The sequence below is a fragment of the Populus nigra genome, chromosome 1 (genome assembly GCF_951802175.1).
Source record: "Populus nigra chromosome 1, ddPopNigr1.1, whole genome shotgun sequence".
In the NCBI taxonomy this organism is placed as follows: domain Eukaryota; kingdom Viridiplantae; phylum Streptophyta; class Magnoliopsida; order Malpighiales; family Salicaceae; genus Populus; species Populus nigra.
The window spans coordinates 23654586-23676381 of record NC_084852.1 but is presented as its reverse complement, the minus strand read 5'-3'; the positions used below and the strand labels follow the sequence as shown (position 1 = coordinate 23676381).

The 21796-nt window shown below is 35.8% G+C and overlaps 4 protein-coding genes across 8 annotated transcripts; 3 read left to right on the top strand and 1 right to left on the bottom strand.

Moving 5' to 3' along the window:
* The first annotated feature begins 327 nt into the window (after positions 1-327).
* On the top strand, positions 328-4596 carry LOC133681176 (phosphoinositide phospholipase C 4-like). Of its 2 annotated transcripts, none has more exons than XM_062104338.1 (9): positions 328-884; positions 1206-1402; positions 1919-2054; positions 2154-2396; positions 2505-2713; positions 2853-2970; positions 3717-3869; positions 3943-4029; positions 4143-4305. In XM_062104338.1, the coding sequence occupies exons 1-9, from the start codon at positions 567-569 to the stop codon at positions 4164-4166; spliced, it is 1485 nt and encodes a 494-aa protein (XP_061960322.1). In that variant the 5' UTR covers positions 328-566; the 3' UTR covers positions 4167-4305. The 2 variants fall into 2 exon arrangements, with proteins under 2 accessions (XP_061960322.1, XP_061960321.1); XM_062104337.1 differs by having other exon boundaries at positions 330-884; positions 4130-4596.
* Positions 4597-4730: 134 nt separating this feature from the next.
* LOC133681178 (phosphoinositide phospholipase C 3-like) lies at positions 4731-8709 on the top strand. Of its 2 annotated transcripts, none has more exons than XM_062104340.1 (3): positions 4731-7018; positions 7827-7937; positions 8041-8709. In XM_062104340.1, the coding sequence occupies exons 1-3, from the start codon at positions 6947-6949 to the stop codon at positions 8134-8136; spliced, it is 279 nt and encodes a 92-aa protein (XP_061960324.1). In that variant the 5' UTR covers positions 4731-6946; the 3' UTR covers positions 8137-8709. The 2 variants fall into 2 exon arrangements, with proteins under 2 accessions (XP_061960324.1, XP_061960323.1); XM_062104339.1 differs by having other exon boundaries at positions 7797-7937.
* Positions 8710-11597: 2888 nt separating this feature from the next.
* LOC133691884 (phosphoinositide phospholipase C 2-like) lies at positions 11598-15728 on the top strand. Of its 3 annotated transcripts, none has more exons than XM_062112519.1 (9): positions 11598-12127; positions 12321-12517; positions 13163-13298; positions 13384-13617; positions 13713-13921; positions 14265-14382; positions 14596-14736; positions 14831-14917; positions 15021-15404. In XM_062112519.1, exons 1-9 carry the CDS (start codon positions 11819-11821, stop codon positions 15027-15029), a joined length of 1440 nt encoding a protein of 479 aa, XP_061968503.1. In that variant the 5' UTR covers positions 11598-11818; the 3' UTR covers positions 15030-15404. The 3 variants fall into 3 exon arrangements, with proteins under 3 accessions (XP_061968503.1, XP_061968496.1, XP_061968488.1); XM_062112512.1 differs by having other exon boundaries at positions 11599-12124; positions 15262-15728; XM_062112504.1 differs by having other exon boundaries at positions 11600-12127; positions 15262-15728.
* Positions 15729-19145: 3417 nt separating this feature from the next.
* LOC133678629 (putative serine/threonine-protein kinase-like protein CCR3) lies at positions 19146-21557 on the bottom strand. The gene has a single exon (XM_062101058.1). It carries the CDS (start codon positions 21555-21557, stop codon positions 19146-19148), a length of 2412 nt encoding a protein of 803 aa, XP_061957042.1.
* Positions 21558-21796: the final 239 nt, after the last annotated feature.

The following is a 21796-nucleotide window of genomic DNA, read 5'->3' as shown; positions in this document are numbered from 1 at the left end:
TCTTACTACTTTGTATTATTGAGTTATATTTATTTTCAAATAAATAAACTCAAAACATCTTTTTTACTTTAATTAATATTAGTTAAGATTGGCTTTCATTTATAAAATAAGATATTTTTCAAAATTTCTACTTCAAAATCTTAAAATGATAATACAGAAAACGAAACGATTTAGAAACTCCATTAAAAATTCATTCGACATCACCTATAAGAAAATAATTCTTGATTTTAAGTTATTTTCTTTTAGGTAACGTATAATAAGAAAAAGTATTTAATAAAAATACTAAAACAAAAGGCGGGAAGGTAAAGCGTTGAGCAGAAGCCGAGAGATTAATAATGGAGAGGGAAGAGAAGTCGTCCTAATCTGCCTATAAATCAAGCTCAAAGTAACCTGTCAAAAAATAATATAAATGAAAGCCACCAAGAAGTCGCATAGTTTGAGAGTTCTTGTACTCCCAAATCTACAGAGACATAAATTCTGTCATGTCCTTGATCATATTTCTTGAATCCAAACAACAACAAAACACAACTCAACTCAACTCAAATCCTTTTTGGTGATCCGAGACCATGGCTGGGAGTTATAGAATGTGTGTGTGTTTCACTAGGAAGTTCAAAGTCACAGAGGCTGGCCCGCCTCCCGATGTCAATGAAGCTTTCTTCAACTACACCGATGGCGGCACCCACATGTCGGCGGAGCAGCTGCGGCGGTTCTTGGTGGAAGTTCAGGGAGATGGTGGCGTGTCCATTGCTGACGCCGAGAAGATAGTGGACCAGGTTTTGCAAAAGATGCATCATATTGCGAAGTTTACTAGGCGTACCCTCACTCTTGATGATTTTCACCATTATTTGTTCTCTGCTGATCTCAACCCCCCTATAGGAGATCAGGTAATTGGGTTTTTCTTTTCTGTCTTTCTTTTTTCCCCATTTTGTTTGTTTGCCTTATCAAATTTTGGAAGAAAGGAGTAATTCCAGCAATGCCCAGAAGCAAATCTCACCATCAGTGTAAAACCATAGTCTTTTTAGATTCAAGTCAGGCATTGCATTTCTTATCAAAGTAAATTTTATTTTTTAATGTATAAAGTGGCTTCAATGATCAAGAAACTAGGTTGTCATTAGATAATGGGATAAAAAGTCAATTCTGCAAAGCTTTCATACTATTTGAAAGAGTCATTGGTGTTTTGATACTCATCTGTGCTTTCCTTTCAGGTTCATCAGGATATGACAAAACCATTATCCCATTATTTCATATATACTGGCCACAATTCCTACCTAACAGGAAACCAACTCAGTAGTGATTGCAGTGATGTCCCAATCATAAAGGCATTAAAGAGAGGTGTAAGAGTGATAGAGCTTGACATATGGCCAAATTCCACTAAAGATAATGTTGATGTTCTACATGGAAGGTGTGTTAATTCGGTCTTTCTTTTGCTGAGTTTTTTAGATTGTAGCACTTAGGTTCAGTGCCTAATGCATTTTAGATGGATTCTTAAATTGCTAAATTCTGGAGTTGGCAATAAATTACGTGAGGCATCATATAGGTTAAAAAAAAGAAAAAAAAAAGGGAAAACAAAGTTGTGGGTGAACACAGTTTTTCTTCTGATTGGATATGCCCTTAACTGCACCTTACAATACTATGCTTGGTTGAATTCGGCTACAGGTTATGCTTTTAACACAGATATTAGACTGATGTTATCGTGATATTGATCATTCCATTAGATGTTCTCTAGATATCTTATGATTAGTGAACAATATGGGTGGTTATAGTTGATTCTCTGATCTTGGAGATTCCTCAAATTTGTAGATGTTTAAAGCCCTTTTAAGATCAATATTCTTCCATTATTGGTCTTTTGATGACCCCAGCTATCCTTCTCTTTCTTGGACTTTTGCTGATTCATAGATGCACGCGCACGTAAATGCAGGACCCTGACTGCTCCGGTGGAACTCATTAGATGTTTAAAATCCATAAAAGAATATGCCTTCTCATCCTCCCCATATCCAGTCATAATAACTCTTGAAGACCACCTCACCCCAGATCTTCAAGTCAAAGTAGCTCAGGTGGTATTTCCTTTTCCTGTTGCGGTGGATTGATTTGAGCCTACATTGTTTTCCCTTGGAACTGTAAATGTATTGACTGCCAAAGAATTGTGTGTTCAGATGATCAACGAAACATTTGGAGACATGCTGTACAGTCCTGAATGTGAATGTTTAGAGGAGTTTCCTTCTCCAGAAGAGTTGAAGTATCGGATAATTATTTCAACAAAACCTCCTAAGGAGTATCTTAAAGCTGAAAGTGGCAAGGACAAGGGGATTAAGTCTCGAAAGGATAAGGATTCTGATGACGATACATGGGGGAAGGAGCCATTGGATCTTGTATCTGATCAAGAAGATGGTGATGTGGTATGTTAAGGAATGAAACTTTCCGCTTTCCACTCCCAACTACATGTTAGATGAATAGCTAGTTTCCGAGGTGATAATTTCTGTTCATGTTGCCTTGTTTGCTTGCAGAGCGATACTTTTACAAGTGAAGATAGTGACGGTGAGTCACAACAGCCAGAGGTATCAGCGTACAAGCGTCTAATTGCCATTCATGCTGGGAAACCCAAGGGTGGATTAAAAGAGGCACTAAAGGTAGATCCCAATAAAGTTAGACGCCTAAGTTTGAGTGAGCAAGCTCTTGAAAAGGCCAGTGAAAATCATGGAACGGATGTTATTAGGTAATTGTTGATATCCAGCTTCTGGTGCAAGACGTTTCATGTAGAAATATATATTCTGAGCTTGCTTGTGTTTTCCTATTATTATAATTGGTTTGCTATTCCACCAACTAAGCCTGGGGCTTGCAATCTCTCTGCACAGGTTTACCCAGAAAAATGTCTTACGGGTGTATCCTAAAGGTACTCGTTTTAATTCTTCCAACTACAAGCCACTAATTGGTTGGACACATGGAGCTCAAATGGTTGCATTCAATATGCAGGTATGATTCAGTGTTCTTTCTCCTGGTTGAGAAGCTGAAACATTATTTAGTGATCTGTAGATCATGTTAATCTTCACTCATTGCCACTGTACTCCTCTAGATCCCTTTCTTGAAATGGTTATAAATGATTCAGCTGGATTATGGTTTTGTGACATTCAGCTTGAACCTGAAGTCTTTAATAGCATTTCAATAGCAATACTTCAGATTTTTTTACTGTACTAAGGTCATTGACATTGAGTTATCAAGCATTCCATTGTGAGAGGGGGAAGACCCATTAATTATCTTGATCATTTAAGTTCGTTGGCATTGTTTCCTTTCTCAAGTTTGATTAAAAGTTAAAATGCTCTTTTTGGCTGTAAGAGTTAAGCCAATGCATCAACTAAAGCAAACAGAAAAAATAATTAAGTTGCTTGAGTACCAAATTTGCTCTTGTAATTGACACTATGATGGACAGAGATAGACAGGAAAGGGAAAAATGAATAGGATGCAATTGTCAGTCTTTTGTTATTCAGTTAGTTACTATTAAGCTAGTTACAACCTAGTCAAATAGAAGAAGAGGCTGAAAATGGAAAAAGAAAAGGGATAAATGGTTTAGAATTTGTAGTGTCCTTAGATGCGACTTTTTATTTAACTTTGACAGTGTTCTTTTCTTATTTTCCTACGATAGTTGAATTTCAAGAACTATGAGCTATAGTTTTTCATGACTTTCTAGTTCTGAGGCTCAATATTGTCTCTCCTACATTCAGGGTTATGGTAGATATCTTTGGCTGATGAATGGGATGTTTAGGTCAAATGGGGGATGTGGTTTTGTGAAGAAACCGGATTTCTTGATGAAAGGGGGTCCGCATGGTGAAGTTTTTAATCCTAAAACCAAATTCCCAGTAAAGAAAAGTTTAAAGGTGAGTGCACCTACCACCTTCCTCTACTCTTTCTTTCCTGGAGGCTCTAAAAGCGTGCAATGTGATTTGACAGGTGAAAGTATACATGGGTGATGGATGGCACTTGGATTTCAAACCGACTCATTTTGACTCATATTCCCCGCCAGATTTCTATACCAGGGTAAGTTAGACATGCATTTGTTCTGTAAAGCGGATTTTACCGGAGCAATGAAGTTCATTTCCCCATCAATGCATGAATTTACAGCTAAATCGTGTTTCAGGTCGGCATTGCAGGAGTACCAGGTGATGCTATCATGAAGAAAACAAAAATAAAAGAGGACAACTGGACACCTGTTTGGGATGAGGAATTTACATTTCAGTTGACTGTTCCTGAACTAGCTTTACTACGAGTTGAAGTTCACGAGTATGACATGTCTGAGAAGGATGATTTTGCTGGACAGACTTGTTTGCCTGTCTCTGAACTGAGACCAGGAATCCGTGCAGTACCCCTTTTTGATCGCAAGGGAGAGAAATTAAATTCATCGAGGCTTCTCATGCGCTTTGAGTTTGTCCAGGATTGACTTCATCAAGTTTTCATTCCACGTATATATTGCAGTTGAGTTCTTTCATCCACGGTTTTGCATTCATGCTATTGCTATGTATGTATTCTTCAAAACTGTTCTGAACTAATCATGATCTGTATTTTCTTCCTTTTAATGACTAAGATTTATGCACTTGTTTATCACAAGAGGTGGTTTTCCTTGACAGGTAATTCTAAGGTCTTTTACACGCATAAAAAAAAAAAAAAACTGTTTCCTGTTGTTTCCTTGGAATTTTCTTTATATTCGCATGGAAGTTTTCTGGTAATTTTTATGCACATTCACATAAGACAACAATAGTTACTCTCTAAGCATACAGTCTAAGCGCTATGTTACAGTCATGATGATTTCTGCAAGACATTCTGAATTTCTACAAGATTTAAGTTCCTTGCTTGCATGAGCTCTCTGCCCTACTTATAATAGGGGAATGGACCACATGTATGAGGCCTTAATATATTTTTTTTAAATATAATAGGGGAATGGACCGCTATGTTACAGTCATTCATGCTATTGCTACGGCTTTCTACAAGTAAGCCGGGGATGGTTTCAAAAGTTTTTTTTTTTTAAATTACAATTTTTTTCTTTAAATTAATATATTTTTGTATTTTTAAATCATTTTGATATGTTAACATAAAAAATAATTTTTAAAAAATAAAAAAATATTTTAATATATTCCAAGTGAAAAGCAATCACAATTATATTTTCAAGTATTCTTTGCGTTTGTTCTTAACTGTTTTTATGTTTGCGGTGCAACAACAGTAAAGTATTTGATAACAAATTAAATTGTATTTTGTATTGCGTGGTCCATTAAAAAATTGAATTTGAAATAATTTTTACATGTTTTTTTAATCGAGTTTTGTATTTATACATGTTTTTTATTATGTAAATCTCAATTATAATTTTTATCAAATTTAAATCCAACTCATCACGTCTAACCATATTTTTAAAAAACTTATATTTCTTGAACCACCATCACAAAAACTGCATTTGATTGCACCAAGTGCTTGAGCTGTAACTTCATTTAGACAGGGTAGTGGTTACTGGCGTAGAAAGCTCTTCAAATATATCGTTGGGAATAAAACAAGTGATTGCAAGTTTGGCAGCTACGGTGCTCGGTTAATACCTCATGATCTAATGTGAGAATCATAATTAAAAAAATATTTAAAATTTTAATATATGAGAAATTAAAAACTATTCAAATAGATTTAGGCTATATAAATTATAAATAGTAAAATTTAAAAAATCATTTTATAAAATCTTTTATTTTACGTTAAAAAAATATTATCTTTTCATTTTAAGTTAAAGTAAATATAATTTTTTTATGAACATAATATATATATATATATATATATATATATATATAACCAACAAAAAAAAAATTGTAAATTTACGCGTATAAGATTTGGCCAAGAGAAAAACATCTAATTACCCCCTCTCCCACGTGCTTATCTTATATGTTCAATAGTAATATGCTTTTGACCTTTAAAATGAAATTTGTTATGGGGAGCACCTACTAAAAACAAAAAAAATATGTGAGGCCAGGTGTAATCACCTGAGATAATTTGTTCCACCTCTTACCAAATAGGTTTTTGAAAATTAATTTTTTTGTTTATTAAAAAAAAGAGCTGGGTTGCAACGGGATGCTTAAAAATTTCGTTATGATTATAATTATTTTTTAAAGTATTTTTTATTTAAAAATATATTAAAATAATATTTTTTTACTTTTAAAAAATTATTTTTGAAATCAGTTTATTAAAATAATCTAAAAATATCTAAAAATATTAATTTAAAATAAAAAATAAATAAAAATTTAAATTTTCTAAAAACACTTTTAAAACACAAAAATAAATAAAAACCAACTACAACCCCAGTTTTGTTTTTTCTTAAGATCTGGTCAAGGTTTCGGGTTTGAAGTCAATCTATCAGGCTGGGCTCGGTCCGGTATCTATGGTGAGAAATATTACTCTCTATCTTTCGACTTACTGAGTATTAGAAAATCTCAAATTCATTCCGGCGAGGTGAGGGAAGTAAATCTGTCCAGGAGAAAGTACAAATCCATTATAAAAGCAGTCTCGCTCTTGATATGACAGATAGCTTAAGTTAGAATAATATGATTGTAAATCTAAAATGAAACAAAAAAAAAAAAACGTAGTAGCAAATCAGTTCTAAAAGCTGAATGACAACCTAAATTATAACTTAATAACTCAGTATTCCCTTTACTGACGAGGATATTAGGAAGTAGGATCATAGATTTCTCAAACGAAGTCTTGTGTTGTTAAGTCAGGGACAACATGAAGTCTAGAATGTCTCAACACCTCGGATTTTCTGCTTCTTCACGAAGCAGGACATGCTTGTCTAAATTTGTTTTGGTACCGAGTATAAGCTCCAGTATTATTTAACTTGCCATCTTAATTATCAGATCTCAAAATCAAGTCTAATGATTTCTCCTCCAGGTTTACCCGGCATAATTTGTTGAGGGTATACCCTAAAAGTACCTGGATGACTTCATCTAATTACGATCCTTCTGTTGGATGGATGCACGGAGCTCAAATGGCTGCATTTAATATGCAGGTTTGTCTCCTTCTTATGCTGACAGAATGAGTGCTGATACTTTTATTCTCTATTTATGTCACCGATCGCTCTCTATAGGACATAAGACCGAACAAGACACTCTCCGATGAACTACTTTACTCGACAGAACTTGATTTCCGAAGTTATTTAAGTTGCAAAACTGTTGTTCCAACAGACAGTACAAATGTGCATCTAACAAAGCAGGTCTCAATCCAACATCAGGATCTTGTGATGTGCTTAAGCATGCAAGAAAAGTAGTTTATGGCTTTCCTGTTCTTGTGTTGGCTCAAAGCATTTTCTTCACCAAAAGGGAATAGGAATACAAGTCCATGACAAAAAAAAATAAAAAAAATAACCCACCTATCATTGTTGAGGTAAACCGAGTCCCATATCGAAATCGCTAGTTCAGTATACGTGGAAAAGTCGTATCACTATAATTCAAGTCTAGGTAACTTCTTCCAAGAAGAGAACAATGATTATCTAGCCACAAAACTGATAAAAAACAAACCAGAATTGTATGCGACTGCAGATCCAACAACACTATCATCAAACTGTCTTTAAGCTAAATTAGGTGTTTGAATTTCTTAGCAGCTCCAGTTATATTGCATGCTTTCTTCTGATAACATTCCATTTTCATGTTTGACCAACTAACTTAAGCAGGAAGAGAATTTCGAACTGTTTGAGCTCCATTTCAATTGCTTGTTGGTGCAGAACGTCAATTTTCTGTGTTGTGGCCTTGTGGGTTTCCTTGACCCTTTCCTCTTTATATCCTTGTCAGGGCAATGACAAGCACATTTGGATTATGCAGGGAATGTTTAGAGCCAACGGTGGCCGTGGTTGTGTGAAAAAACCTGGTTTTTCATTGAGTGAACCTGATTCTGATCCTAGTGTGCAATTGACTGTAGAAAAGATTTTGAAGGTGCGTGGACAAAATTAAGTAGTAACTATAGTTGTTTTAAATTTCCACTTCTCATCTCTCCAATACTGAAACATCTGAATCGGATTTACCTTTTTATTTTCAGGTGAAAATCTACTTTGGGGCAGGGTGGCATTTGGATTTTCGCTGCACACATTTTGATCTGTATTCTCCACCTGACTTCTTCGTAAGAGTAAGATGATCTATGTAAATATGTGTCATCAGTATATGTGCCTGTTGGAATTTCAAGTCACAAATTTTGGAGCTGCTTTTCTCCTTCGGAGTTCTGAACTTGCTGTAAACTTTGACACGCCAGAAGTTTTTCCAGATTTTTTATGCTCATCTTGACACAAGCATCATGCACTCCGCATTACTCATTTGGCAGAATTATCATCTAGATTTCCCTCATTTGGAACATAACCGTGGGAAAAATGTTACTAATGATAACCAGCAAATGGATTCACAGATTGGAATCAGGCTCCCAGCTGATAGAGCTAAGGATACAACGTACGTAACTAAAAACAGCTGGCTACCGGAATGGAATTAGAAATTGAAGTTCAAACTGAATGTTCCTCAAATGGCTTTGCTTAGGATTGCAGTCCTCGAGCAAGACAGATATGGGAATGAAGGTTTTGGAGGCCAAACATGTTTGCCTATATCTGCCACTACCTTATTCCTGAATTCATGACCGGCACGGCACATAAACAATGTCCCTTTCTAGGTTTTTTACCTATGCCGATCCAAACATACAAACAAACCTTTTCTTCTAACTCAATCATAGTTCTACACCACATTTGCTATCATAATTAATTCCATAATATCTATTAACATCTTAATACAAACCTTAATACAAATTGAATAATTATAAAGCACTAACTAGACATAATAGAAATAGTATGAATTAACCATCTAGGTGGTGGTCTAGTGGTAAGAGCTTGGGACTAAGGGGTTTGCTCCCTCTTAGGTCTCAGGTTCAAACCCTATGGCTGCTCATATGATGGCCACTGGAGGCTTACATGGTCGTTAACTTCAGGGCCCGTGGGATTAGTCGAGGTGCGCGCAAGCTGGCCCGGACACCCACGATAATCAAAAAAAAAAAAAAAAGAAATAGTATGAATTACAATAAAAAAAAATAGGTTCTAAAAGTCCAACAAAAACGACGTGCCAACAAAGCTATAAACCTGAAAGAAGACAAATAATAAAAGGGGATAAATAATAAAAGGGTGAGTTCAATAACTCAATGAATAAATAACTAACGTTCAATATACACATGCGAGGTAATACAACAATTTTTCATCCCAAAAATAGACCTTGCACGACAGTCTAGTCCCGCTAGACTTGACCTTTTCCTCATCGATTCACTCGTGTTTACCTAACAACTAAGTGTTTCTTTCACTAAGAGATTTTCCACACTCTCTCCCATTACATAGGCAAACAGAATACACAAGAGACGATGCATAGAACCAAACACACAAGTTATTATAGGAAAACACTCCCAACCATTATTAGTCTCGTCAACAAAGGATATACATAAGTCCATTAGTGTGTGTGCTATGCACAAGTGTTATGCTCATGAGAGTTTCACAAGCAAGTCATGACGAGAAATATCATAAGGTAAAGCTGGTTAGAAAATCAAAATACAGTGAGCAAGCCATTTCAAACTGTAGGATGATCAGTCACCATATGATGATGACTCCTTTAACCAGCTAAGGTTTAGAATTACAATTTGCACAAAGATTAACACTACCTTGTTAGCATGAGTATTCTGACTAACATACCTCAGGGTCATAATAAAACAAAACCGAATCATTTCTTAAATGCTCAACTCATACAATTAATACAATTAATCAAATAAGAAGCTATCAATTCAAATGTACATAATATATCATATCAAGAAATCAATTTTAATAAGTGATCATGCTTTATTATAAGCAAGAAATAATGAACAATATATAATTTACCAAAAAGCGTGGTCCATTCCATATTAACAATTCAAATATCTATACTACTCCTCTTGCATATGGATTCTTATCCACCCACTTGACTTAAAAGCTGAAGAAACACAAAAGTAAATATTGAAGGAATCTTACTAATGCCCAGCATGTAGAGTATCAGGAGTATCTAAATACAAAAATGACATACTAAAAAACAACTCAAAGCATAAAAAATAAGAGATTACAACTCTAATATTTGAGATCAAAACGTAATTATAAAAGCAAAATGAATCTATCCATTCAATCCTAAACACTTGCCCAATTGACCGGATCTAAAACAACCGTTCATTCTTCACTGCTAGGTCAACTGGTCAACCAAAACTTACCAACTGGTTGACCAAAACCATACAGGTCAACCAGTCGTCAAAATTGATAAACTGGTTGATCAGTTGATTGGGATTCCAGATTCTCGATCCACTAGTCTCCTCTAAAATGATAGATCTCAATTTTTCTAACCTAAACCTCAAAAAACCATAACAATTTAATTGACCTATCAAAATTTAATCAATTCATCAATTACACTAAAAACATAAACTTCAAAACCCTAAAAACCTTAACAATTTTAAAATCAAAGCTAAATACAACAATTATACTTAACCAAAGTGTAATGCTAACCTTAAAGGCTTATCTCTTCTAATTTCCTTCTCTTCCTTTATCTTCCCATCTCCTTTCTTTTGCTTCTTTTCCTCTCTTAGTTTTCCCTCTTGATTTTTTCATCCCTTTCCTTTTCTTTTCTTTTCTTTTCTTTTTATCTCTTTCTTTTTATATTTATTAACTCTGTGTAATTACTTGAATACCTCTCATTTATTTATACCTAATATCTACTCCTCCAAGAGAATTGATGCTTTTTCCTACTAAAACCTCTCTTTTTATTTCAAAATATTACAACATTATATTTGAGAACTGGGATACGAGATGTTCCATTGTATGATCGGAGAGAAATATAAGAATACAAAGCTTCTTATGAAATTTAACCTTTTAGACTCCAAATAATGTTCGAGTGACAAAAATCATGAGATTGTTTGTCTCTGTTTTTTTTTTTTTGATAATTATCGAGAGTATATTGAAAAGGTTGTAAAGCCAACAGCCAAAGCAAAATACAAAGATAAGACAAAAAAAAAGAAAAAGAAAAAGAAAAAGAAAAACATGCATAGCTCTCAAATTCGGTAAAGGAGTTAACCGGGAAAAGGGCATGGATCATTGGGTCATCCCAGAGGTTACCAAGTCAAGTTAATTTTGATCAATTATTTTTATTAAAATGATAATGTTTTGTTTTTAAAAAATATGCCATGTTTACCTTGTTGAATTTAAATCAAATTTGACTAAATTAACTGAATTATTAAAAATCTAATCGAGTGAATAGAGTATAACCGGGTAAATGTCTCCCGTGGAGTAGAATGCTGAAAGTAGGGGGAGGGGATATATAAACGAGGCAGGATAATTGCTGAAGAGTGCCACTCACAACTTGAGTGCCAAGCAGTTTGCGCGTGTAAATGGACAAAATTCTCATCCCAAATATGTAGACTTCCACGAAAGAAGAATGGGAGGTAGGTATCCAATTCTCTGCCCCACGACTCTTTTCTTTTATCAATTATTCTTGCTTTACAGTTCAAACCGATGACAAGCAATCTCTTTCCTTTATTTCAAGAAAATTCTCGCTAGTCTTAGAAAAGCTACGACTATGTGCTTCACACCGCTAGTTTTTATCGGAAACAAAAATACAAACACTACCCTGAGACAGATTCTCACTTTGCTGGGACGCTATTCTTGAGAATGTGCTGCCATGTGAAGACATTCTCCTCTTTCTCCATATTAACTTCTTAATCAGAAAATATACATTCACTCATAAACAACAACAACCCAAGGATTTCATCTCTTTCTCTGCAACAAATGTCTAGGCAGTCTTTCAAAGTCTGCTTCTGTTTCAGGAGAATATTCAAACTCAGGGTGCTTGAGCCTCCTGAAGACGTCAAGATCCTTTTTGACCAATACTCGCAGAATGGAACCATGTCTCTTGATAATCTACGTGGTTTCTTGGTTGAGTTTCAAGGAGAGTACAATGCCACCAGGGATGATGCTCAGGCTATCTTCAATAGTCTGAAGCATCTCAACATCTTCTCAAGAAGGGGCCTCCATCTTGAAGCCTTCTTCCGATATCTTCTTGGAGACCTTAACGGACCTCTCTCTCCATCTAGGGTGGTAATCTTGTTTTCTTTTTTCTGACAGTCAACTAAATCTTATATTTCTTCACCAGCCTTTTTTCTTTTTCAGCTTCAGAATCATACTAAACATCTTCCACATACATGACCATCTGTGATATCTCAAAATCATTTAATCCTGATAATCAAATGAAAAGTCTTGACTGTAATAGCTTGAATGTATTTGAATCCAGGTGCATCATGACATGACTCAACCACTGGCTCATTATTTCCTGTACACTGGCCATAACTCCTACTTGACTGGAAATCAACTAAGCAGTGATAGCAGTGTTGAACCTATTATAAAGGCTTTGAGGAGAGGTGTCAGGGTAATTGAACTAGATTTGTGGCCACGTTCCAAGAAAGACGAGGTGGAGGTTCGCCATGGAGGGTATGGGGTTTATTTTCACTTATTTCAAATTCTGACGTTGTGTTGTAATGTTGCTTATGCTCGCCTAATTTATGATGTTCATTGAAATTGTAAATGGAGAAATATTAGATATTTCTTGTAGTCTAGCTTGTGTTATGCATGTGAATTAAACACTATTCATTTTTGGAATCATAAATTGTGCATGTGAATCGTAAACTGCTTTCCTTCTCTCTGTATTTTATCCACTAGCTGGGGGTTTACATTTTTTTGCTGGGCTTTGGTTTCTCATGATGAAATCAGTAACATTTCATCCATTCTAAAATAACACAATATGGGCTTTTTATCAGAAACAGCCCCAGATTGAATCATATTCTTTATTGTTGCTTTTGCAACCTAAAACCTTGGGCATTGGATCATTCTTGCTTCATTTTCTCTTCACAGACATCCTACTCCACCGAGTATTTTTTTTCAATAGAAATAGAGATGCTGGTGTTGGTTTTTACAAAGCAACAAAGTGGACAGAGATTTTGGTCCCCCAACTTTCGTTGAATCTTGGTTAAGATCCTATAGTCCTATAGTCTATTTCAGCTCCAAGAGTTTCATAGCCTGACAACATAAATAGTTCCTCAAACAACCGATTTTTTTTTTTGTTTTTTCGGTTTGTAGGACACTCACTAATCCAGTGGACCTCCTCAAATGCTTGAATGCCATCAAGGACAACGCTTTTCAGGCATCTGAATATCCAGTTGTGATAACTTTTGAAGACCACCTACCTGCAAATCTTCAGGGTCAGGTTGCAGAGGTGAGAGTGAACTTATGTCCTGGATTTTTATGATGAACATGGTTTTGAGTGTACTCTTGTGTGACCAAAATCTGTTTATCTGTAGATGGTCACTAAAACATTTGGAGAGATGCTGTACCGTCCCGAGACAGATCAATTACGGGAATTTCCATCACCAGAGTCATTGAAGAAAAAGGTTATGATTTCAACTAAACCACCAAAAGAGTATCTTGAAACTCCAAGCAGTAAGTCTGCCAAAAGGTCAAAAATATCATCAAAGAAAGAACAATGGAATAATGGTGAGACAGCTTCCAAAAGTGATAACGAAACTTGTGATAAGGTGAATCCGGAATTTACTCATTCTGGTCTAATTTTGAATGCTTCAAGAATTAACCTTTTTTTTTTAATTACGTATTCATGTATTTCACTGAGCAGGATGAGGAAGACGAGGGAGAAAGTCTTCAAGAAGAAGATGAGGACATGACAGTTCCTGAATACAGGCATTTAATTTCCATTAACGCAGGTAAGCCGAAAGGTGCATTACAAAACTGGCTCAGCATAGATGAGAAAAAAGTAAGACGTCTAAGCCTGAGTGAACAAGAACTTGAAAATGCTACGAGAAGACATGGAGCTGACATTATCAGGTAAATAACATCATATTCAAAATAAATTATAAAAGCAAGCCTTTTATGTGTTTTGGTCTGCAAATGCTTATACGGGGCCCCAAGAAGAAAATCATTGGCTTCGGCAACCATTTTGGTTCATCAACAAGGGTTTTATGCTTCCTTTATACACGAAGCTATGCTGTTAAGTCAGGGACAACATTGTAGTCCAGAATTTCTTGACATCTCGGATCTTCCTCTCATTCATGAGACAGGACATGCCTGTCTAAATTAGTTTTAGTACTTGTAACAACCTCCGATGTCATTTACTTCCCCATCATAACTATCAGGTCTAATTATCAAGTCCAATGATTTCTTCATCTAGGTTCACACAGCGTAATTTGCTGAGAGTGTACCCCAAAGGTACACGCATTACTTCTTCTAATTACAATCCTTTTGTTGGGTGGGCGCATGGAGCTCAAATGGTTGCATTTAATATGCAGGTCAGTCTCCTTCAGAAGTCTGAATGAGTACTAAATTAGTACTTGACAGTTATCTAAAGATTGTTCATGTTCATATATTCCGATGCAACATGGCTGTAGACTTATACCTCAGAAAAACAATTAAATATGCCTTCTGTCCACCTTTTTTTTCTCCAGTAATTTTCTTTCACTATATTGTGGATTTCCTGACTTCTTCTCTTCTTTCCTTGACAGGGCTATGGGAAGCACCTGTGGGTTATGCAAGGGATGTTTAAAGCCAATGGAGGCTGTGGTTATGTAAAAAAACCTGATTTTTTATTGAGTAACGAGGTTTTCGATCCTAGTGTGCGATTACCGGTTAAGAAAATTCTGAAGGTAGGCGGACATAGGTGGGAGCTGTAAATGTTCTAAATTTCCACTTCTCATCTCTTTGATATTGAACAATCTGGATTTACCTTTTTCTTTACAGGTGACAATTTACATGGGGGAAGGTTGGGATTTGGATTTTCGGCGCACGCATTTTGATATGTATTCTCCACCAGACTTCTTTGTAAAAGTAAGACGACTTATGGCTCTCTGTTTATTGCAGGTTTAATCAAAGCAAGTAAAAATATATGCTTTATTGTGAAGAGAAAAATAATCAAAACGTGTGTTTGCAGGAATTTTAAGTCGCAAGTTTTCTGGCTGTTTTACTGACAGCATAGTAAACTTGCGCTAACCTTGGAGAGGCCAAATAAGTTCTTTCAACTTTCAAGTGTTTTCTACTAATCTTAATTTGCACAGCAGTCACACTGCTCCTTGCCCTGATGCTGCTCTCTATTTCTCTCCGAAATGAGTCTACCTTCATGAATCTGAACAAGGACTAAAATGTTTTGTGGGGACTGATTAATTGATTTGCAGGTTGGAATTGCGGGAGTCCCTGCGGATAAAGCTGTGTATAAAACAAAACCAATTGAAGATGACTGGCAACCAGTGTGGAATGAGAAATTTGAGTTCAAACTTACTGTTCCTGAATTGGCTGTGCTTAGAATTACAGTCCTCGAGTACGACACGTCTGGACAGCATGACTTTGGAGGCCAGACATGCTTACCTATATCAGAGCTGAGAACTGGGATTCGAGCAATTCCATTACATGATCGTAGAGGAGATAAGTACAAGAACGCAAAACTTCTCGTGCAATTTGAACTTAATTGATCATACAGCATGCACCAGTACACCAATCAGATTTTACAATGCTGTTGACATGTATTGTTTACCTATCATTTTATTGCAGATTCTACTCCTATTATGTATTGCAAAGTTTTTACTGGAAAACATTGCAAACTCTGATATTAAGAAAACACATCTGATTTTATGTGAAAGCAAAATCATGAATGTCAGCATGTTTTTGGCTTGGAGGAGGTTGGTAAACTGTAGCATAGATTCATATAAGCAGTCTGATGATCAAAATCTTGAGGTGATAAGCCTCAGCTGGTGTACATATTCAGTTGTAGCCGTGTCGGATTACAGATTTGTTAATAGGGTAAACAAAACCAAAAGCAAAAAGAATTTCCTACCACAATGATTCTGTTGCGCATAAACGAGTCTGAAGAATTCACACCACAACTATCAGTCACCTGATGCATAGTTTTGAGAAATTAAAGCTGCCATATTTTTAAAGGAAATTGAAGATATCTGTGCTGAGTTCATACAGATAATATTCTGATATTCGTGTTCTGAGTTTTCTAAAGATTCAAAGAAAATTGGAAGCACATTTGGATTGGTCACGGAAACTAAATAATTAGCTTAAAATCTCTGATTGAGACACAACTACTGAGTACTGAGCACCTAACGCAGATTCATGACACGATTTATCAACAAATCATAATAGATTATTACTTGTTTAATGTTAAATTCAATCCACAGATATATGTGATTAAACAGCTCATCCTACATTAAAAACCCAACTGTTGATTGAATTAATCTAAAGAATTTTATATTTTGTTAGCTTCTATTTAAATATTTTTCTTGAAGCAAACCAAACCACATGCTTTACTCTGAAAGCAAGGACTAATGCTAAAATCCCACTTTCACCATATCATTTAGACTTTCATATTGCTATCAAAAATGGATCAGCTAGCCTGTGATTGATCGTATGATATGAATTCAAGGAAAAGGGAAAAGAACTCTATGAATCTTATATTCTTAGCACATTAGACTTAAGCCCAAACTTAAATTCAGATCCAACCCAAACTAGCCTAGGTACCAAACTTAAATTCAAACTCAACCTAAACTAACCTAGATATTTAAAAAGAAGGTTACTAAAGAAATTGCTTTTCCACTTCTCCTCTTTCTCTTTCTTACCATAACTTTCTCCCAAAATACCAAGAATTTTAGTTTTAAACTTAAGTTTTGGTTTAAAAAATATTGAAGAAACAAGTATCTCCCTCTACTGTTATTTTCAATTAAGACATTGAATATGAAAGGATTAAAGGAGAGTTTAAGGTTTTTATTTTAATTTGATGATGAAATGATTTAAAGGATTGAATTGATGTTTTAGAGTGTTAGTTGGCCTTAAATAAACTGATTTAATGTTTGGAATTATGGGTTGTTGAAGAACAGATTGTGTTATTGTGAAATCTGTAAATTTAAAGACTAATAGATCAGGATTCTAGAATCCCGATCGACTAATTGGCTGAATCGGTTGACTAGTTGCTCTAAATCAACCGACCAATTGGTTTGTGCTGTCGGTTGGTCTAAACCAGCCGACCAATTGGCATGTGATAGTAGTCAATTGGTTGACCTAGCAATAGAGTTTTATCGGGTTTGTTAGGTTCAATCAGTTAAGGTTATGTTCAGGATCGATCGGGTAAAACAGTTTGGCTTTATATTTAAAGTTTGGTCTCTAAGCTTAGAGTTTTTAATCTTTTATAATACTTTGCTTCAAGTTGTTTTTTTCTGTATCCGTTATAGATTGTGCTGACGTTCCTCCTAACAATTATCAGTAGTCTACGGTTCTGCATCCGTTTATCTTTTGCTTTTATTTTTCGGGTGAGTGAGATAATTTTTAATATGCATGCAATATAAATAATATATGTATGTTGATTATATAATGAGTATAACTGATTAATTCGTGAATATTTATATATATTGCTTTATTATCCGAGTATTCATCTATTCTTGAATTTACACTTGTATTATATTGAATTAAATTCTATTTGATATGATATTCATTTGCTTTGATAATTATATGAATATCTAATATGTCTTGATATAAGACTTGTCAGTAACTTCATACTAACAAAGCATAATTAATCTATGTGCATATAGTATTCTGTATACCTAGGTAAAGAAAGAGCCATCAGCATGTGGCGACTAATCCTTCCACAGTGGTCACTTTCGGGTGTCATCTGATCATCTTCAGGTGTCATCTAATCTCTGACGTGTATCCCACTACTTTATGTTAATATACTTAGCATATATATTTATATCAAGAATCGACTTACAAACTATTAATATCTAAGATGTATGTTAAATTATTAATATTTTTTTAATATTATTTCAGATTCTTAGTTTCTGTTAGCAGGTGAACTTTGTTGAGTATTTCTGCTTTTTAAGTTTTAGTTGGTATGCCTTATCTATTCAAGGAGGCTTTTTTATAGTTTTTTTTTTTTATGTTTTAAACGCTCTACTATTATATTATTTTAATTCAGTTTGGATTTTGACAATGTTACAAGTATTATGAATTATTTGTTGTGCTTTATCCGATGATGAGAATTTTTAAAGTGTTATTTAATTTTATTTGTTTTGAAAAATATTGAAACACTGTGAAATCTTTATATAATTTATTTTATGATATATATGTTGTGAGACTTAGTATAAGTGAAGTGTCTATACTACACTGCTCATGTATTGCATGGACCCGGGATATATGTGATTAAACAGCTCATCCTACATTAAAAACCCAACTGTTGATTGAATTAATCTAAATAATTTTATAAGATATGGACACAGGGAAAAGGACACCATTTTTATAAACTTCATTGCTGATTACATCCTAAACCACACAACAGGGGTAAGCCTCTCCTCTCTCAAGTTCTTACCTTGCTTATCCTAAAAAGGACTGGAATTCTATTTCTGGTCGCTTATAATACATTCAGTAATTTTATCAACTATAAATTAACAAGCTGGTAGCCTGGCAGACACCCAAAACTTGCATTTCTTGCTAAATGATTTCAGTTCCTTGCCAGACTTTTTTTTTTTTGGCAGAAATTTCTTTGGCTGTGATGGACCCCACGTGTCTCTTCCATCTTTTAGAAAATTAGAATCCTCCATAAAAATGTGTGAAGACCAAGATATCTTGACCAGTTGTGCTAATAAAGGTCACAGCAGAGGTTGATCTATTGAAAATCAGCCACTACTTGCTCCCATGTGATTCAGATCCCACTACCTGTGTGGAATCATTTTTGCTTGGAATCTCCACTAAAGCCCCCCCATGTCTCCCAGACCAACTAACTTTTGTTGACTAATTAAAGTCCTGATTGCTTTATAGTGTAACGAGAAAAACCAAGTGAAGTGATAGCAAAAGAAACCTCAAGATTTAAGCCAGAAGAAAAGGAACAAAACAACTACCAGGAAAATGCCTTCCATGTTAGTGATGACTAACTTTAGTAGTTTTGTGGCACTTGGGGAAAGAATAAAACTTTGGAGGGTATTATGTCCACCAGATAGGGAAGTGGATATCGAAGTTTGAAAGGAACTCGACAAAAATTGCTTGGATTTTCTTTTGGCATGGATACTTCAATTCAATCTGAAGGAATGGAGAATGTGGTCGAACAGCAACTAGTGCGGACCTCTTCACAGAGAGCCAATGCTCTTTCCAAATTAGCAACTATGTCAATAATATTAGGCCTCTCCTTTCCCTCCAAATTTACAGAATGCATTGCAGTATAGGCCATAAGCTCCACTGCTTCAGTCTCTTGCATCTCCGGTAGCCCCACCCTTTTATCCAGCACATTCTGCAGCATCCCTTTTGCTATCAATGGTGTTGCGTACTCTACAACTCCCATTGGGACCACACCGTCTTCATCATTCTTGAACACAGCCCTCTTTCCTGTCAGAAGTTCTAATAATACCACTCCTAAACCATAAACATCACTTTTTGCTGTTAACACATTCAATACATAATACTCAGGATCAATATATCCTACTGTCCCAGCTGCCCTGGTTGACAAGAATTCTTGATCAAATTCTGGCTCCATTAGTGATAATCCAAAATCAGATACTTTAGCTGTCCAATTTGCATCAAGCAGAATATTGGAGGACTTGATGTCTCTATGAATAATAGGTGGCACTGCATAGTTGTGCAGATACTCAATTCCTCTAGCCGCGTCTAATGCAATCTTGATCCTCATTTTCCAAGAATTCAAAATGCTGCTACTCTTTTCAGTATTTTCCTTGCTATGCAAATGATCATGGAGAGACCTGTTGCTCATGTACTCATAGACCAAAAGCCTTTCATCATTTTCTTCACAGAAACCTATAAGCCCCAGTAGATGCTTATGGTGAAGCCGAGATAAAAGTGCTAGTTCGGAATCAAATGCAATTTCTTTCTCCTGGAGTTTCCTCATCTTCATACCAGTTTCTCCTCTTTTAATGGCCACTTCACGACCATCAGGAAGTTCGCCTTTGTAAACAGTGCCAAAGCTCCCTGAACCAATCTTGTTTTCCAATGAGAAATTGTTAGTAGCAGTAAGAAGCTCTGATAGGGAAAAATTCTGTGTCCTTTCTGTACGCCTGGAAGATGACCCGTTTCTCTGCTGTCCTAACCTTCGTGAGCCATAACTCCTAATGGAAAATAATCTTAAAGGTGGGGCAGTAGAATCGCTGTTCACTGAAGCACCAATATTCAAATTTACATCAGTAGTTGACGGTTGGACAGTATTGCTATATCTTTTATGTAAAAATATGCTTAAGAAATAAACAATAGTGCCAATCCCTGCTAAAGCACCAACAGAACCGACGATCAGAAAAACCAAAGAAATCTTGTTTCTTGACTTCACTTGAAGGACTGGTTGCAGTTCTTCGGATGGAGGTGGTGTTATCGGTGGCAATGGCAATGCAAGTGGGCGTTCAATCTGGCATGATTTGCAGATACTCCCAGAGCCACCGCATAAAGTCTCAGAATTTGGATACATACCACAAGTGCTGCATGAAGACTGAACACAGGAACCTGGAATTATTGTTCCTAATGGAAGATCATCTCCATGACTAAGAGCATTAGACCATCCCATTCCCCAACAAATCATCGATAAATTCCTTGTTGTAAGCCCACATATGAAATTCAAACCAGCAACAATCAAATCTAGTGAATCATTTTCTGATATGTAACTATCCAGTTGAAATTTATTAGCTTCTCCCCAACATTGTACTAATCCATTTCTTTGCTCAATAGAACAAGTAAAATTTGCTCCTAGTGCAAGTGCTGAAAATTCAAAAGTTGAATTAAAAGGAGCATCCAATTGTCTCGAACCATTGCTCCCTTTACAGACCAAAACTCCACTCCTAGCCAATCCACAAGCATGAGACTCTCCAGCAACCAAGTTTAACATAGTCAAATTGCCAAACTGTCTCTCAATCTCAGTTCCCACATCACTATTACCCCAACAATGAACTCTACTATTATTCATCAAAATCCCACAGGTAAAGCCACTACCAGATGTGATTGTACTAAATTTTAAAGCCACCCCAGGTGATGGAAAAGAAGACTTACCTCTCCCAACTCCTCTCCAGCACTTAACCATGCCAGAGTTGACCTCTCTAGCACAAACCTGAACATCTCCAACTGTTAGATCAGTCAATCTGACAGTGTTGCTGTAGTATATACGCTTTGGTTGCAAGCTTGAAAAATGAGATATAGCAGCGGTCTCCCAACATAGAATAGCCAGGCCTCCAGACCTGAGGCCACACAAGAAGTTCAGGCCTCCAGAAATAGCTTCAAAAGAAATATTCGGTTGCAAGGCAATGGCTTGACCATTTTGGTAGCACTGAACTCGTTGGGTTGGTTCCCCAGCGACGATACCACAGGCAGTAGGAGTACTATACGTGATGGCAATGGTGGAGGCAGTGCCAAGACTTTTGACCACAACAACATGGAGCAATGAGGGGGTGATAGCCACGAAAAGGATTGTGGGGAGATAGGAAAGCTTGACTGTCATTTGAAAGCTGGAGGTTGAATAAGAGTAGAGGCCCCTGGTTTTTCCTCTTCATTGGGAGAGAGAGACACAGAAAAAGAAAGAAAGCTGAGAGCACGATATGGGAATAATACGAGAGTGGCATGTGGTCCCTTAAAATTGGTATACTTGATGGTATTGTTGGAAGGTATTCTAATGGTCGTTTCTTAAAAAGCTTTACACGTTCTCTTCTTATATGCATAGAAGGGTGGTGGCTGGCTAAC

Coding starts and splice junctions, on each gene's coding strand:
- LOC133681176 (XM_062104337.1), top strand. CDS start 567: ATGGCTGGGAGTTATAGAATGTGTGTGTGTTTCACTAGGAAGTTCAAA. Junction 1,403..1,918: donor GTTGATGTTCTACATGGAAG/GTGTGTTAATTC, acceptor ACGTAAATGCAG/GACCCTGACTGCTCCGGTGG. Junction 4,030..4,129: donor CGCCAGATTTCTATACCAGG/GTAAGTTAGACA, acceptor ATCGTGTTTCAG/GTCGGCATTGCAGGAGTACC.
- LOC133681178 (XM_062104339.1), top strand. CDS start 6,947: ATGACTTCATCTAATTACGATCCTTCTGTTGGATGGATGCACGGAGCT. Junction 7,019..7,796: donor TGGCTGCATTTAATATGCAG/GTTTGTCTCCTT, acceptor TATCCTTGTCAG/GGCAATGACAAGCACATTTG. Junction 7,938..8,040: donor CTGTAGAAAAGATTTTGAAG/GTGCGTGGACAA, acceptor TTTTATTTTCAG/GTGAAAATCTACTTTGGGGC.
- LOC133691884 (XM_062112504.1), top strand. CDS start 11,819: ATGTCTAGGCAGTCTTTCAAAGTCTGCTTCTGTTTCAGGAGAATATTC. Junction 12,128..12,320: donor CTCTCTCTCCATCTAGGGTG/GTAATCTTGTTT, acceptor ATTTGAATCCAG/GTGCATCATGACATGACTCA. Junction 12,518..13,162: donor GTGGAGGTTCGCCATGGAGG/GTATGGGGTTTA, acceptor TTCGGTTTGTAG/GACACTCACTAATCCAGTGG.
- LOC133678629 (XM_062101058.1), bottom strand. CDS start 21,557: ATGACAGTCAAGCTTTCCTATCTCCCCACAATCCTTTTCGTGGCTATC.